The 15,610-nt window shown below is 42.3% G+C and overlaps 1 protein-coding gene across 2 annotated transcripts; it reads left to right on the top strand.

The window, feature by feature from the left end:
- Window positions 1-1,231: 1,231 nt before the first annotated feature.
- On the top strand, window positions 1,232-15,011 carry LOC132205971 (E3 ubiquitin-protein ligase Topors-like). 2 transcript variants are annotated; one of them, XR_009444964.1, is made up of 3 exons: window positions 1,232-1,392; window positions 7,287-13,933; window positions 14,065-15,011. XR_009444964.1 is itself a non-coding variant. In XM_048526408.2 (2 exons), the coding sequence occupies exon 2, from the start codon at window positions 7,290-7,292 to the stop codon at window positions 10,425-10,427; it is 3,138 nt and encodes a 1,045-aa protein (XP_048382365.1). In that variant the 5' UTR covers window positions 1,232-1,392; window positions 7,287-7,289; the 3' UTR covers window positions 10,428-13,962. The 2 variants fall into 2 exon arrangements, 1 of the variants encoding a protein (XP_048382365.1); XM_048526408.2 differs by lacking the exon at window positions 14,065-15,011 and having other exon boundaries at window positions 7,287-13,962.
- The last annotated feature ends 599 nt before the right edge of the window (window positions 15,012-15,610 follow it).

The raw sequence follows: 15,610 nt of genomic DNA, 5'->3' as shown, positions 1-15,610 counted from the left end.
CAATAAGATTTGTGAGGCACGACCTACCCTTCACAAAACCATGTTGACTATCCCTAATCAAATTATTCCTTTCTAGACGAATATAAATCCTATCTCTTATAATCCTTTCCAACACTTTACCCACAACCAAAGTAAGGCTCACTGGTCGAAAATCACCAGGATTGTCTCTACTCCCCTTCTTGAACAATGGGACATTTGCTATCTTCCAGTCTTCTGGCACTATTCCTGTAGACAATGACGAGTTAAAGATCAAAGCCAAAAAGGCTCTGCAATCTCCTCCCCAGCTTCCCAGAGAATCCTAGGATAAGTCTCTCTCCTCACCAGCTGTGTAGTGACTCTCGGCTGAAGCTACCAGCGGCCGTCTCTCTCTCTCTCTCTAATGAGAAATTAATGAAAAAATGAAAAATCCCGCAGGACTATGGTGACTTTACTCACTTTAACCCAATGCCCCTGTTCACTCAGCGAAGGTGCCAGCTCTCTAGAATTGCCCCTGGTGCATTCAGCAATCAGAGGCTCATCTCCAGGGCTCTGATGTGGCCAGAACCCCCTCCCTGCTGTCCAGAGATGATACTCACAACGGAATAAATCCAGTCCAGCGTTCGCTTACTCACACGGATCATGGTCCTTGGCTATGGCAACCCGACAAAGCCGATCACTGGAGGCTGCACTCACAAATATCAAAATAAAAGGCCAAGGAGATTTAAAAAGCAAACCAAAGCAAAGCACTCCGGGAAAGACTCGGATCGAACCCGATACGTTAACCCTGCTATTCTCTCTCTCTCTCCACAGATGATGGGTTTCTTCTCCACCTTTTTTTATAATTTGTGATCTAAAATAGCACCACACCGCCTTCTACCACTTTTTGGGTTGGTGCAGTAAATCCCCGTGGCTGAGATATCCTGATTCAGCGAAACCAAAATTCTTCGGCATCGCTGCGTCGGGCAGAAACGACTTCACACCGCTCTCTCAGCCGGTCCTCCGAGGGTCGCGGAGTGGGTCCTCCACTTTCCCGGCGGCCAAAGCGTGACGGTGGGTGGTGCATGTGAAGGCGGAGGCCAGTTGTGGGTCTTCTGACGTCTCGGGCCGGGTAGTCCTCCAGCGTCCCGGCGGCCAGTGCGACGCCGTCACTTACTGCGCTTGTGTGATGGTGTCACCTCCTCACAGGCAGTGGCTTGTCCCCAGACTGAGCCTAAGGGGTAGGGAGTGGGGTGGGTGGGGGCTTTAAGTGGGAATAATCCGAGCAAATGTTCACGGTCGGATCCAGGAGGAAGAGGAGAAGAAGGGGGGCGCGGGATGCTATAGCATTTAAGGAAAAGGAAAAGAGTTGCAGTTACAATACTGTATAATTCGAGTGAAGTGTGTGGAGGATCGGGCAGTGAGCGGCTGCAGCAGGTAAGAGAGATCCTGGGAGGGGTAAACTGCCTGGGTACTGGGGCCAGGCGTAGGCATTCTGGTCTGTCACCTCAGTGAGCACCCCGTGGAACAATTTGTGGAGCTACGAGATGTCAAGGCAGCTAAAATAAAACAATTCGAGGCCAGAGACTTTTAAACCAGAACCTGAGTCAGTGGCATCAATTCTGAGGGAAGGTCGCTGGACTCAAAACATTAACCCTGATTTCTCTGCACGGATGCTGCCAGACCTGCTGAGTTTTTCCAGCAGTTTCTCTTATTGTTTTGGTGGTATTCTTGGTATTCCTTCCGTGGAGGGAGGTTCCAGCTCAATCATGAAATTAAAGAGCCAGACAATTCAGGAAGCAACTCTTCACACAAAAGGTGGTAGAAGTGTGGAATCCTCTCCTTCAAAGCACAATCCTTACATAAGTCTGTGAGCATTATAGATTTTTGCTGGAAGAGTTAGGGGTTTGAGGTGTGGCTGATTGGGGTTCTGCCATCATCTTACTGATGAGGGAAAATATCAGAAGTCACATGATAGCATGTTATAGTCCAACAGATTTATTTGAAATCACGAGCTTTTGAAGTGCTTTCGTAGTCACCTGATGAAGGAGTAGCATGTCAAAAAGATAACTTGGTGTGAAGCTGGATGAATACAGCAGGCCAAGCAGCATCAGAGGAGCAGGAAAGTTTGACGTTTCGGGTCAGGACCCTTCTTCTCTGTAACACTTCAAAAGCTTGTGATTTCAAATAAGCCTGTTGGACAGTAACCTGGTGTCATGTAATGTCTGATTTTGTCCACCCCAGTCCAACACCAGTACCTTCGCATGATGACAGATAAACCAGCCTCAGAGGGCAAAGTATTCTGCCCATTCCTGTATTAGAACGTCTACAAAAGTGTCAGTTACTTTACACCAGCTTTTCTCTCTGTTTAAGCAGAAATCCACTTTTTAGCCATGTAAAGATAACCAGATGTTTGCAATAAAAGATTAGAAATGGCCTGATGTAACCACTGAACAAACCGTTCTTTTGGTTCTGAAATCTGCTTTTGACAGCATGAAAAACTTGTATGAAATACATCTGGGCAAAGTTCTGGGATAGTGAACTCTCATTCTCTAATTTGGCATTTCACTGAGATGTTACAAGGATCGCTGGTGCATGTAAAGGTGGTACCACCTTGTCGTAATTTGAGGTTCCATTTGAGACAGAATAAAGTGAACTACAATCTCTGATCAGAGATAATGGGAACTGCACATGCTGGAGAGCCCAAGATAACAGTGTGAAGCTGGATGAACACAGAAGGCCGAGCAGCGTCTCAGGAGCACAAAAGCTGATGTCTCGGGCCTAGACCCTTCATCAGATGAAGGGTCTAGGCCCGAAACGTCAGCTTTTGTGCTCCTGCGATGCTGCTTGGTCTGCTGTGTTCATCCAGCTTCACACTTTGTTATCTCGAACTATGGTCTCTTTTTATTTCATTCATGGGACGTAGGCATCACTGGCTATGGCTCAGGTTCTGGTTTTAAAAGTCTCTGTCCTCGAATTGTTTTATTTTTGCTGCCTTGTCACCTTGTAGCTCTACAAATTGTAGGCATCACTGGCTGGCCAGTGTTTATTGCTGATTCCTGGAGTGACTTGCTAGGCCATCTCAAAGTGGCATTTCAGGGTCAGTCACATTTCTGTGGATCTGGAGTCACATGTAGGCAGACATTGAATTCAGATTCCACCATCTGCTGTAGCAGATATGAACCTGGATCCCCAAAACATTAATTGAGTTTCTGGATTAATAGTCTAGCAATAATACCCCGAGACCATTAGGATTCTGCATGCAACACCTGTGCCTGTCAATGAGAGCTTCTAAAGCATGAGAAAATACTAACAGACATCAGCATCCACGCATTTGTTTCAAAAATATATTCATTCATAAATTATCTTTAAATAAGCACAACAAGAATTTTGACATGCACCAGAATTTCAATCCAGTTGCAACAAAAAGGTATTTTATAATCGTGAGAGGAAACTATTTACATTTTCATTAAGGTTACAAGGCTATCTTGAAACGTAACATATCTCCCCTCATTATATTTTGGCAGAAGGACTGCCAAGTAAGACTGTAGTCTGTGCCTTGGCAGCAGCTGCCCCAAGCTGTTGTGCATTCCTCAGAATGGAGCCTGGACCTTCGCATGTTCCAGTCTGCAGCGCTCAGTCGAGGTAAACTGTTTGCACTGGAAGACCAACAAGTTTCAGGCAGACTAAAGAGTGTCTGTCATTGAGTCCATGGCCCTCCAAGTGCAGTCACTGTTTGTTTTGGTGTGTGACTTAGAGACTAGCCTATAGATCACAGAGGCCTGTGTCACAGAGCTGCCCAGGATGAAACTTGACAAAAACCACTGCATCTCTCTCCTGACCTTAATTGCAAAGGCACATTCCAGAAAGAGATGTGTGATAGCCACCACAGCAGCATGCGGTTGTGGCCGGAGACTGGCTATGCATGAAGGATCTGACAGCTGATACCCTTTTCATTGCTAGCCAGGCTAGGTCTTGGTGCTTGTTGGAAAGTTCTGGTGACAAGATGACTTCAGTCTTCCATATACAAATGGAGTGAGTGCTGATCCCTTTTATTGATATTGTGACTGCACTGTATATCAGTGGATCTCTGTTTCTGTTTTGGCCAGTTCTTTCCTGCACTATAGCAGGACGAGATACTTTTGTGCATCAAGATTTTGTTTTCAAGAAGGATTATGTCGGTACACCCATTGATTGAATTAGAATCCTGAAAAAAATGGAGAGACAGATGTCCTTGCTTTTTAAATGCAGGCACTGTGTTCAGAAGGGAAATGTTACCCATCAAAAGATAATTTCACATTAAGTAAATGTTTTTCAAGTCTTTCACTGATAACACTACCAACCAGAAACTTAAATATCTTTAAAATATATTAAGCAAAAATGCATGAAGTCAGAAATTTACACTGTTTATCTTTTATTAATCCACAGCTGGTGGAACTGAAACTCCAGTTCAGAGGTTTGATCTGTCACAGTAAAATATTTCTGTTGTTGAGTTCTTACACTAGCATTGTTGTAGTGTCTCACTCTAAATTATTTCAAAATTTCTGAACAAACCTCTCGTGCAGCATGATTGTTCACAGACTCAACAGGAAAACAGTCAACAGTTGTTCTGTAGGAAAGATCCAGCACAGTATCATAAACACATTTAAACATGGGTGCTTAATGTCAAAAGGATTTTTAGCCTTGTTTATAATGCCAATTTTACTTAATTTTTTGGCAACTGCAACACCCACCTTTGCATTCTTTCTGTAAATTAGTATGCATACTGTGCTAAAAACATAACCAACCACTTTGTAAGATCCTGCATGATTGGGAGGATGAAAAGAATGAACATACCCGATGAGCCCAACTGGCCTGTATTGATGTTTATGCACCAGATGCAATCCTCCACTCTACCTGATTTCACCCCATCAGTATGTTCTTCTTTTGTCTTTCTCAATTATTTGTTTATTTAACTACTTCTTATGTACATCTCGCTATTTGCCTCTACCACTCCTGTGGTTGAGAGTTCTACATTCTTACCACTCGGTGAGTAATTGAGTAAAACCACAAGATTGTTGAGACAGCTGAGACTTCTTATGAAGTACTGAAGCTTGTAAATTTAAAAGTAGGCAAAAGTAAATAATGATTTTCACACTGGAAGCAACCCTTGAAAGAGAAAGTACCCTGAGATTTTTCCTATGTGTAGGTAAATATAAATGAGAGTTCAGTCATAGGATGTACTAATTGAATTCATCACTATACCAATATTACCAAAACAGTTGGACTTCCAGTTGATCCAAATTTTAAATCCAGATGTCTGGATTGGCAGTAGTGTATGTACTCGAATTGAATCCTACTATTCATTGTTGGTCACCTTATTGCTGATACTAAAAGGGGATACTGGGAGATAGAAGAAAGGACTTGACAAAATTGTGGGACAGCTATTCCACAGCTCATAATGAGATAACTTGGGTGTTGGAATAGTTTGCTTTCAAATGCTTTAAAAAATTTGAATGTAACAAAGAGAGAATGAAAATGCAACTAGTTTGATTTCTTGCTGGGCTATTACAATCAAATAGAACATACAATCCTGTTTTTACATTAAAAGCATTTCTTTATTGAAAGAAGAGTGGATTTAAAATGTACCCGGATTTTATGGATTTCTGAGCTGTTTTGTTTAATTTTTAAGTGACTGTGTTAGTTATGTATTCCAAGTGGCCTTGAATGGATTAAAGACCATTTTGTAGTTTTACTTTCTGCAAAAAAAATTACTTTACCATCATTTCAATCGGTATTGGCAACATAAATGTGTATGCATCCCTGTCGCCATTGCATATTTGTACATGTTTCTTGGGATGTGGGTCTCACTGGCAATACCGGTATTTATTGACCACTCTCTAATTGCCTTGAAGCTGTGTAGAGATACCTTCTTATCCTTGCTGTCCCTGCAGTGCAGGTACTCCCAGGATGTTGTTAAGCAGGATGTTCCAGAATTTTGAACCAGTGACACTGAAAGAAGAGTAATATGTTTCCAAGTCAGAATGGTGTGTGATTTATGAGAAAATGTGTGGCTGGTGGTGATGCCATGCATCTGCTGCCATTGGAAGTCATAGGTTTAGGAGGCAACATTGACAAAACTGTAAAATCTAGTTTCAGCCTCAGCTATAAGTTGTGAAGTTGTCAGTACCTGGTACTCGAAATGAAGAGTCACCTTAAAGAAAAACAATCTGCCTGTAAAAAATCTTGAGTGTGACTGGGCTATTGTTTAGTCTGGAGAGTTCCAGATCCTGCCAGTTTCCTGGAAATATGCAGAATATGAAACAGACACAATGTGAAAACATGAGTGAAAAATTAACAGCAGATTTCTCTTAGAAAAGATCAGATTTTTAAAATTTCTAAATGACTTGTTTTTAGCTCAAACTTTCTAATCCTAGATTATTTCAAGTCTGTTTACATGCATAGAACTACAGATGGCACAGAAACTATTGGCCCAAATGGTCCTAAGTTTAACACAAGTTTCTTTTCACCTCCATCTCACCCAATTAGCATTTCTTTTTGTTCCCCCTTAAGTATATATATTAATTGCCTCAACCTCTCTCAGTGGCAAGTTTTGCATTTTCAGTTGTCTATGAGTAAAGTAGTTACTCCTAATAGCCTATAGTTCACCAATCTTATATTGATGATTCCTTGCCATGGAATCTACTGCAAAAGGAATCGTCTTCAATACAAATACTGTGTCAACTCATTAAATGAAAACAACAGCAACCTTTTCAATCATTCCTGATGTTTGTAACCTCAGTTGTAACATCATCCTTGTGAATGTTTTTGCATCTTTTTCCAGTGCCTCATGATCCTCCTTGTAGAAGTGATATTCTCCTGAATCAGTCTGTGCTGTACATAGTAGCATCTTACAAAGTAAACTTGACAAATGCAATCTGGCCAAGTGCTATCCAGATGGTGCCCAAAATTAGCTGGACAAAGCCAAGGCAATATGGCATCCCTGGCTATATATTTTAGTCCAGATCTTATTCAAATTTTCTTTAAAGAAGTGAAGTAGGATAAAGTGCTTTACTTATAGTTTCTGACAAACTAAGTTGGTTATCTCAACAGTATCTTGGGTTTAAATACATATCAGTGGGAGATTGAATTGGTGGGCAAGTCATTCCAGGTCCCCCTCTGAAGACTTTTGGCTACAGAGTGGCAGAGACCTGGGACCTGACTTCTAGGCTGCCTGTACTGTACATGGATAATTTAACTGGATTTTATTGGGAAAATGAGACCTGTTCTCAGCCTTTCATTTCTGTATCTGTTCAGAAATACTTCACTGGAATTTTTACTTTTGGTTTCAGATTATGGCATCTGCCACAGAGGATTTGAAAATGGAGAATCAGTATTCACCAGATCCTGAAAGCAGCAAGGTTCCACATGGAGTCCAGGCTGATGTGTCACCGGATGCAAAATGCCCCATCTGTCTAGACAGATTTGACAACATGTCCTACATTGACCGCTGCTTCCATAAATTCTGCTTCCGCTGCATTCAGGAATGGTCACGAAACAAAGCTGAATGTCCCCTGTGCAAACAGCCTTTTAACTCCATTTTCCACAGTGTGCGGACTGAAAATGATTTTCAGGAGTATGTACTGAAGGCAACAGAGAATGGTTCATTTGCCAGTCCGGGTGGGCAGAGGTTTAGGTACCGAACAACACTCACCCGAGAACGTCGTACCACCCATCAAACTCGAAGGTCCCCTGTTCTTCCTGAATTGCCCGACAACGGAGTGGTATTTGAAGGACTTGGGAGGCAGGCCCGGATGTATCAGGGACACAGTTTGCGTCGAATGATGTTGCGAATGGGCGCCCGGAGGAGAGCACAGTCTGAGGGAAGATCTACACGCCAGGTCCAAGAACAAGAGATGATCCGTTTTAGACGGGAGTTGTACCGTTCAGGCTTGAGGGTGAGGAATGTCCAGGATGGAGGTCGGTATCGCGACATTTCTGCAGAATTTTTCCGCCGCAATGCAGCCTGTCTTCATCGGTTAATGCCGTGGTTAAAACGGGAGCTCTGTGTCTTATTTGGCTCCCATGGCTCTGTTGTCAACATTGTGCAACACATCATCATGTCTAACATTGTTCGATATGACATGGAAAGTGAAGCATTTCAGGAAGAACTCCGTCCTTTTTTACTCAGCCGCACAGATCATTTCTTGCATGAGTTCATAAGCTTTGCACGGGCACCATTCAATATGGAATCGTATGATCAGAGGGCCAACTATGACTGCCCAGCTCCATCCTATGAGGAAGAAAGTGACTCTGATTTGTCTGTTATCACAATTTCCCCTGACACTGCTCAGGTTCAGGAAGAAGATAGACCCAATCCCAATCCTTCAGAGTTAGCACTTGGCTTAAGTCAGGCGACATGGGATGATGAAACACCGGGCCCTTCTTATTCAGTGCCAGAGACAGTGGAGTCGGCTAACTCCTCGCCTGGTGAAACCTCTGTTGTTTCTGAAGATACACCACCACAGCCTGGATCATCACTGCTTACAGCATCAATAAAAACTGATCCAGGCACAAATGAAGAGGGGTCGGTCCGTTCCACTGATGACTGCCAAATAGTTGGTTATGTAAAGCCTTTAGCTGAAAGAACTCCTGAACTTATCGAACTAAGTTCAGACTCTGATGCTTCCATTCAAGCCACAAGCACTGAGGCTGCTGAACAGCCTCTACATATACAGTTCCACAGCACCAGCAGTTTGTCTTCATCAACTAGATCATCGTCAGCTAGATCATCTGCGTCCAGGGAGCGACTGAAAAGAAAAAGATTGAGACAGAAAAAGAGCAACAAATCGAAAAGAGATAAGCACCAGAGTCGTAAGAAGAGTTCCCGCTGTAGGGGCAGTGTATCACATTCAATCAGGCATGGAGAAAGGACATCAAGCAGAGTTCGAGGCAGTTCGAAAGATCAACCCAGAATACGATCACATAGTAGGGATAAGCATGATCTTAGGAGGCATGAGCAATCAAGCACAAGGGATAGAACCATGGTGACTTACTCTTATAGCAGAAGTGAACGTCGAGCTAAAGACCGGAATAGAAAAGCTGGCCGAGACAAATCTTCTTCAGGGGAGAGGGACAGATCAGGCAGCAGAGAAACCAGTGCTCATCAAACCCAAGACAGAAGGCGATCAAGGAACCGAGAGAGAACGTCTTTCACTAGAAGTCGGACGAGGTCACAGAACAGTGACTGTGTTGTTTACAGGCACAGAGCTAGGTCACGTTCTTGGAGCAGAAGTTATCCTGATCTGAGAGACAGAAAGAGGTCTAGAAGTCGGGAGAGGACGTACAGCTACATGAGGGAATACCAAGAAAGAAACAGGGGTTTTTCATATCAGTGGGAAAAATATAGTTATCACAGCAGAACTAATGATGGCCATGAGTCTGCAACTCGAACTAGGATTCATCACAGGAGAGGGTCACCGTCTTCAGAATATAGAATTCGATCCAGTTCCGAAAGTACAAGCTTCAGAAGCCCAAGCAGCCATAGGGATGATGTCTATTACCAATACAAAAGTTATCGATCAAGAAGCCCATCTAGTACCCGATCTAGAACTACTTCTGGTAGGACTGATAAGATGAGGCAAGAGAAACCTGGAGGCAAACGAAAATATAAGACTCATTATTTGGAAAGTTTCTCCAGCAAAGAAAGCAAAAATACAAGTTTGCAAGTTGCTAATTTATCATCAGAAATTCATGTGTTGCCCAGACAAGAGGGTAGCTCCCCTGGCCCTCTTTCACAGTGTAGCAGTAACTCACCAAAGAGTGGTTCAGTGTTACTTGAGAGTACACTGGGCAGTGAACCAAAATTCAAAAAGCATAAGGAGAAGAAAAGAAGCTCAAGTGTGGAAATTGTGTATGAGGGAAAGGTAACAGATACAAGTCGGCACCATAAGAGGAAAAAGAAACACAAAAAGAAACAGAAAAGGGAAAAGAGCAGTGAACAGGCTGATACCAGACGTCATTCACCCCTTGTCATAACCATTGAAAGTGATAGTGATGTAATTGTTACAAGTATGGAAGATGGTAATAGCACTGCAGTCACACCTGCTAACCTTCTTACAGAAACCAATTTTGAACTTGATGAAAAATGTATTCTTAGGACAGCGGAATCTCCTGACACAACTCCGAATATTTTCTTGAGGCACACGAGCATTGACTCTTTGGATGTGTGCAGAGTCTCTGCAGAGTCTGATCATAGTCCACCAAATCCACATGAACAGACTTGCCGTAACCCAGAAGATGTCAGTCCAGTGACTGATACTGACAGTCATCAGAATTTCAAAGGGGAAGAACAAGGCCACAGACAACATTGCTCTTCACCAAGTAGGACCCTTCCTAAAAACTCTTCAGACAGGCCACCTTTGATACTGAAAATTCCAAAGAGATTCATTAATGGCACCGACTTGTTTAACTGTCCAACAGAAAATGCTTGAAAAGTGTTTCTCAGCTCCAAGTTGGTTTGAGAAACTCTTGTGCGCCATTCCCTAAACTTCTGCCCCCACCCCCACCCAATGACCAGTACCACTTCCCATCCACCCAGGGAATTTTATTAGATTCTTACTGAAGCACCAAGAGGATTACTAAGTGTGTGGTCATCAAGCTGGCATCATATGTACAAATGTTTTTTTTAAGAAGTACTTTGTGACAAGACTAGTAACAGTGGACAGATTAACCATGTGTGCAGATGCTGCTTAACAATGACTTTGAAAGTGTTGATTCCTATACAGGATCTATCCATTGGAAATTTTATAAATATGATGTATTAAGGTGGGATTTGAAAAGTTGTGTGGGTGTGTCTGTTTAAACACATCGGAGGTTTCTTTTCATCTGACTTTATCATTACCAAAAGTACAGCGCACAGACTCGCATTTTACTGTTCTAGGTTGTCATGAATCGCATAATACATAGAAGGGAAGACTCAGAGAGATTGAAGAAACTTGCACTTCTGTAAATAATTTTACTTGAATGTTCTAAAACAATTGCCAAATATATAGATCAAAACTGGCAATTGGGTGGGCAATAATTTTTTAAAAAATCATTTTATAAGAATAGGTTTGAACAAATGTTTAGAAACATTTTGCTGAAACACATCCCAACGAGGACTATTTATATGGCAAGTGAAATACTTTAATGCAGTTCTAGATTTAAAGGCCCTTTGCTGCACAAGCAATTACAAAACAGTGTGGCTGATAGTTTTGTTCCTTGCCTTCAGGAGCTGGTTTCTCCCAATTTTTACACAGGATATCAATTTCCATTAGCTTTCTATCACCCTGATTGAGACTTTCAGCAAACTAGAATGACCTCCTGTGATAGTAGAAGGAGGACTGTTGGCTTAAGGCAATCCTAACCTTTTCTACTTCCAGGTCAAAATTTCACCTTGTTAGGATAGTGTTTTTCATACCATATTATCAATGTCCTGTAATTTGCAGGAAGTGTATTTTTATGTTTGATAGATTTTTGAGAGTGTGTTGTGAATTGTTGTAAATAAGCTGTTAGATAAACTTGCCTGCAGCACAGTTAAAATTTCAGTTTGTCTGTCTTTATAAAATAATCAATCCCTGTAGGAGGTCCACAATTAATGTTCATCAGACTAATGAACGCGATCCCAAACATGATTCTAACATTTAAAGACCTGAAATACATACATTTCCTGAGCTTGGAGCTGCTGCTTTCCATTCTCAAATTCTGCTGCAAACTTGTGAATGGACTCCAGAATGGAACCCTTTACATGCAGCCTGGGGTTGCATTTTTAAGTGATTGCCTGCATTTTTCCCTACATTATAACAGTGACTGCACTTTTAAAAGTGACTCTCCGATAGGAATTGACCTTGCACATAGATGGCACATATGTGAATGCTGAATGGCAGCCTCTGTGCTTATAACCACTCTAAAAGTACTTTGGCTTTGAAGCACTTTGGGAGTTCTTGGGTCATGTCAGGTATTATTGGAACACAGTTCTTAGTTTCACTCATATGTAGATTCATCCTCATATGTCTGATGGCACGGTGGCTCAGTGGTTAGCACTGCTACTTCACAGCACCAAGGAACCAGGTTCAATTCCACCTTCGGGTAGCTGCTTTGTGTGGAGTTTGCACATTCTCCTCGTGTCTGCATGGATTTCCTCCGGGTGCTCTGGTTTTTCTCCTACAGTCTAATGATGTGCAGGTTAGATGGATTTGCCATGCTAAATTGCCTGTATTGTTCAGGGATGTGTAGCTTCAGTAGGTTATTGGGGGATGGTCTAGGTGGGATGCTGCAAGGGCCTGTGTGGACTTGTTGGGCCGAAGGCCCTGTTTCCACACTGTAGGTATTCTATGATGGAGATTATGAGTAAAAGTCTGCACTTTGGTACTGTAGGATTACCTATCCTAAAGTGTTCTAAATTTCCTTATAATGAGAGAAATAAAAAGGAACACCCCACCACCCCAACCCCAACCTCAGTATCACCACCACCTGTCCCCAGTCAAGGGACAGGGCATATCACTAGATTTAGTGAGTTGATTCACCACCAGTTTGTTAAATTGTCAAACCAGGACTTGAACTCCAGCAAGTCCTGTGCATTTTTAGTGAGAAATCGGTGCACTCCGATACAGGGTGTAGCCAAGGAGGCAGCTATTGAGAAAGTGAAAAGAAGAGGGAGATTGAATAGATTACACTCATAAGTGCAGGGCAATGTAAAAAAAGTTCTTAACCATTGGGAGTGATTGTAACAGACATCAAACACTCTAATAATCCTGATTAAAACTCAAAATGGACTGGATGAGGAAAATGACAGTAGAGTTCTAAGTAAAAATTAGAAAGAACATGACAGAGAAGGAATAAAAAGATGTGATGAGAGGTTGAGATAAGCAATGGGGAAAGGGGCTCATGTACAGTATAAACACTGGAATAACCCAGCTAAGTCAGCCCATTTCTCTGGTGGAACTGAAGCACTAGCATTTTGAAGGAAGATTAGGACTACAGAAATGACATTGATGGCATCTGCACCCAAATCTGAATACCATGGAGAAATCACATATGTGAGATTCACCTCAAAATGCAGATAGTGGCTGCAAAATAATACTCTCTGATATGCTTTTTGTTTTGGAGTTACATACAATCTACAGCTCAAACTGATTTTGTGTTTGTCCTCAACTTGAGTCTCCTCCGACTATATATTTGTCGTCAACATAACTTTCAAAATCGTCCTCATGCTTTTATCCAATGTACCTGTAAATGCACTTTTGTTATTCAGCTCTGTGATTCTATTTACTGGCATATTCCACACTCTCACTACTTCCTAACTAAAGCTTCTTTATTGTACTTATTGCATTCATTGACTATCTTGTATTGATGGAACTTTAGTTTTAACCATGTGGGAGATGATGGCTTAGTGGTAATGTGACTGGACTGGTAATCCAGAGCTCCTGCTCAATAGCCTGGAGACATAGTTTCAAATTGAACCATCACATCTCATGGAATTTAAATACATTTAATAAATCTGGACTAATTAAAAACCCATTTGCCTCACTAATGGGAAGGAAGTCTGTGGCCTTGTCGCCAATGCCTACATCCCAAAAGGAAATAAAGAAAAGTAGGAGCATCTTCTCCAAGTCTGCCCTAGCAAATCCCCTTCATTGAGCCTTCATTTTTCTAGAGCAAAAAGAATTTCAGCCAGTACAGTCTTCCTGATTTTATTGCTATAACCTCCCAAGTTCTTGTATAATCCTTGTAAATAGTAGGGAATTCACCAATAAATAGATATAGTCATGTTTATCAATTGTTCACAATTTACTATGAAAAGAATGAAACAGAGCCTACAAGTAATTTGAAGTCATTTCAAAACCCAAAAATACTGGAACCTGAGAGAAATTGTCTTCAAACTGAATGTAGCAACCAAGTTCACCTGAAGTGCAGTGAATCAGTTAAACATTTGAGGACAAGAAGGTGAGATAACCAGGTGTAGAGCTGGACGAACACAGCAGGCTGAGCAGGAAGGCAGACATTTTGAGCCTAGACCCTTCTTCTCTAGGCCTGAAACGTCAGCCTTCCTGCTCCTCTAATGCTGCATGGCCTGCTGTGTTCATCCAGCTCCACGCCTTGTTATCTCAGATTCTTCACCATCTGCAGTTCCTACTGTCTCTGAGGACAAGAAGGTAACTGGATTCCAGTCGAGACTAATCACTGTGTAGAAGATGGATATCAACATTGTCAGTTTGGAGAAAGGTAGATAAAGAAAAGAGTGAACTTCAAAGGTGGTGGCAGGGGATTAAGAACAGGAAAGCTATATCTATACCATACACCGAAATACTAAATGCACTTTTTAGAAACAGAATACTTTGCGTGTTCCTGCTGCAACTTACAGCCAATAAATTAGCTTCGAGATCCTGTAAACAGTCCAAAAATAATGTCCAGACAGTCATGTTTTGGTGGCAGTGGTTGAAGGTCAAATGCTGATTAGGAGAACACCTCTAGAGTCATACAGCATGGAAGCAGACCCTTCAGTCCAACCGTAGTCCCAAACTAAACTAGTTCCACCTGCCTGAACTTTGGCTCTTTAACTTTCAAACCTTTCTTATTCATGTGCATATCTAAATGTCTTTAAATATTGTTACTGTACATGCATCCATCACTTCCTCTAAAAATTCATTCTGCACGTGAACCACTGTGTAAAAACAAAAATTACCCTTCATGTTTTTTTAATCTTTCTGCCCTCCCCTTAAAAGTATGCCCCTTAGTCTTGAAATCACTCATCCCAAGGAAAAGACATCTGCCATTCAATCTCCCCTTCCCCCACTGCATCCCTAAACCAGCCCAGTTCATCCCCTCCCCCCACTGCACCACACAACCAGCCCAGCTCTTCTCCCCCACCCACTGCATCCCAAAACCAGTCCAACCTGTCTCTGCCTCCCTAACCGGTTCTTCCTCTCACCCATCCCTTCCTCCCACCCCAAGCCGCACCCCCAGCTACCTACTAACCTCATCCCACCTCCTTGACCTGTCCGTCTTCCCTGGACTGACCTATCCCCTCCCTACCTCCCCACCTACACTCTCTCCACCTATCTTCTTTACTCTCCATCTTCGGTCCGCCTCCCCCTCTCTCCCTATTTATTCCAGTTCCCTCCCCCCATCCCCCTCTCTGATGAAGGGTCTGGGCCCGAAACGTCAGCTTTTGTGCTCCTGAGATGCTGCTTGGCCTGCTGTGTTCATCCAGCCTCATTTTATTATCTTGGAATCTCCAGCATCTGCAGTTCCCATTATCTCTGATGCCATTCAATCTATCTATCTCTTTATAATTCAAAAACTCCATTCCTGGCAAATCTCTTCTGAACCCCTTACAGCTTAATAATATCATTCCCGTAACAGAGTGTCCAGTACTGGACACAGTACTCCAAAAGAGGCCTCACCAATCCTGTGTACAACCACAACATAATGTCGTAACTCCTATACTCAAAGGTCTGAGAAACGAAGGCAAATGTGCTAAACACCTTAACCACCCTATCTATGTGTGATGTAAACTTTAAAGAATTACGTACCTGAACTCTTGAGGTGTCTCTATTCTACAACACAGCCCAAGGTCCTACTTTTGATTGTATAAGTCTTTGTTTGTTTCACCAAAATATAAGACCTTGCATTT

The sequence above is a fragment of the Stegostoma tigrinum genome, chromosome 3 (genome assembly GCF_030684315.1).
Source record: "Stegostoma tigrinum isolate sSteTig4 chromosome 3, sSteTig4.hap1, whole genome shotgun sequence".
Taxonomy (NCBI): domain Eukaryota; kingdom Metazoa; phylum Chordata; class Chondrichthyes; order Orectolobiformes; family Stegostomatidae; genus Stegostoma; species Stegostoma tigrinum.
This window is presented reverse-complemented; position numbering and strand designations above follow the sequence as displayed.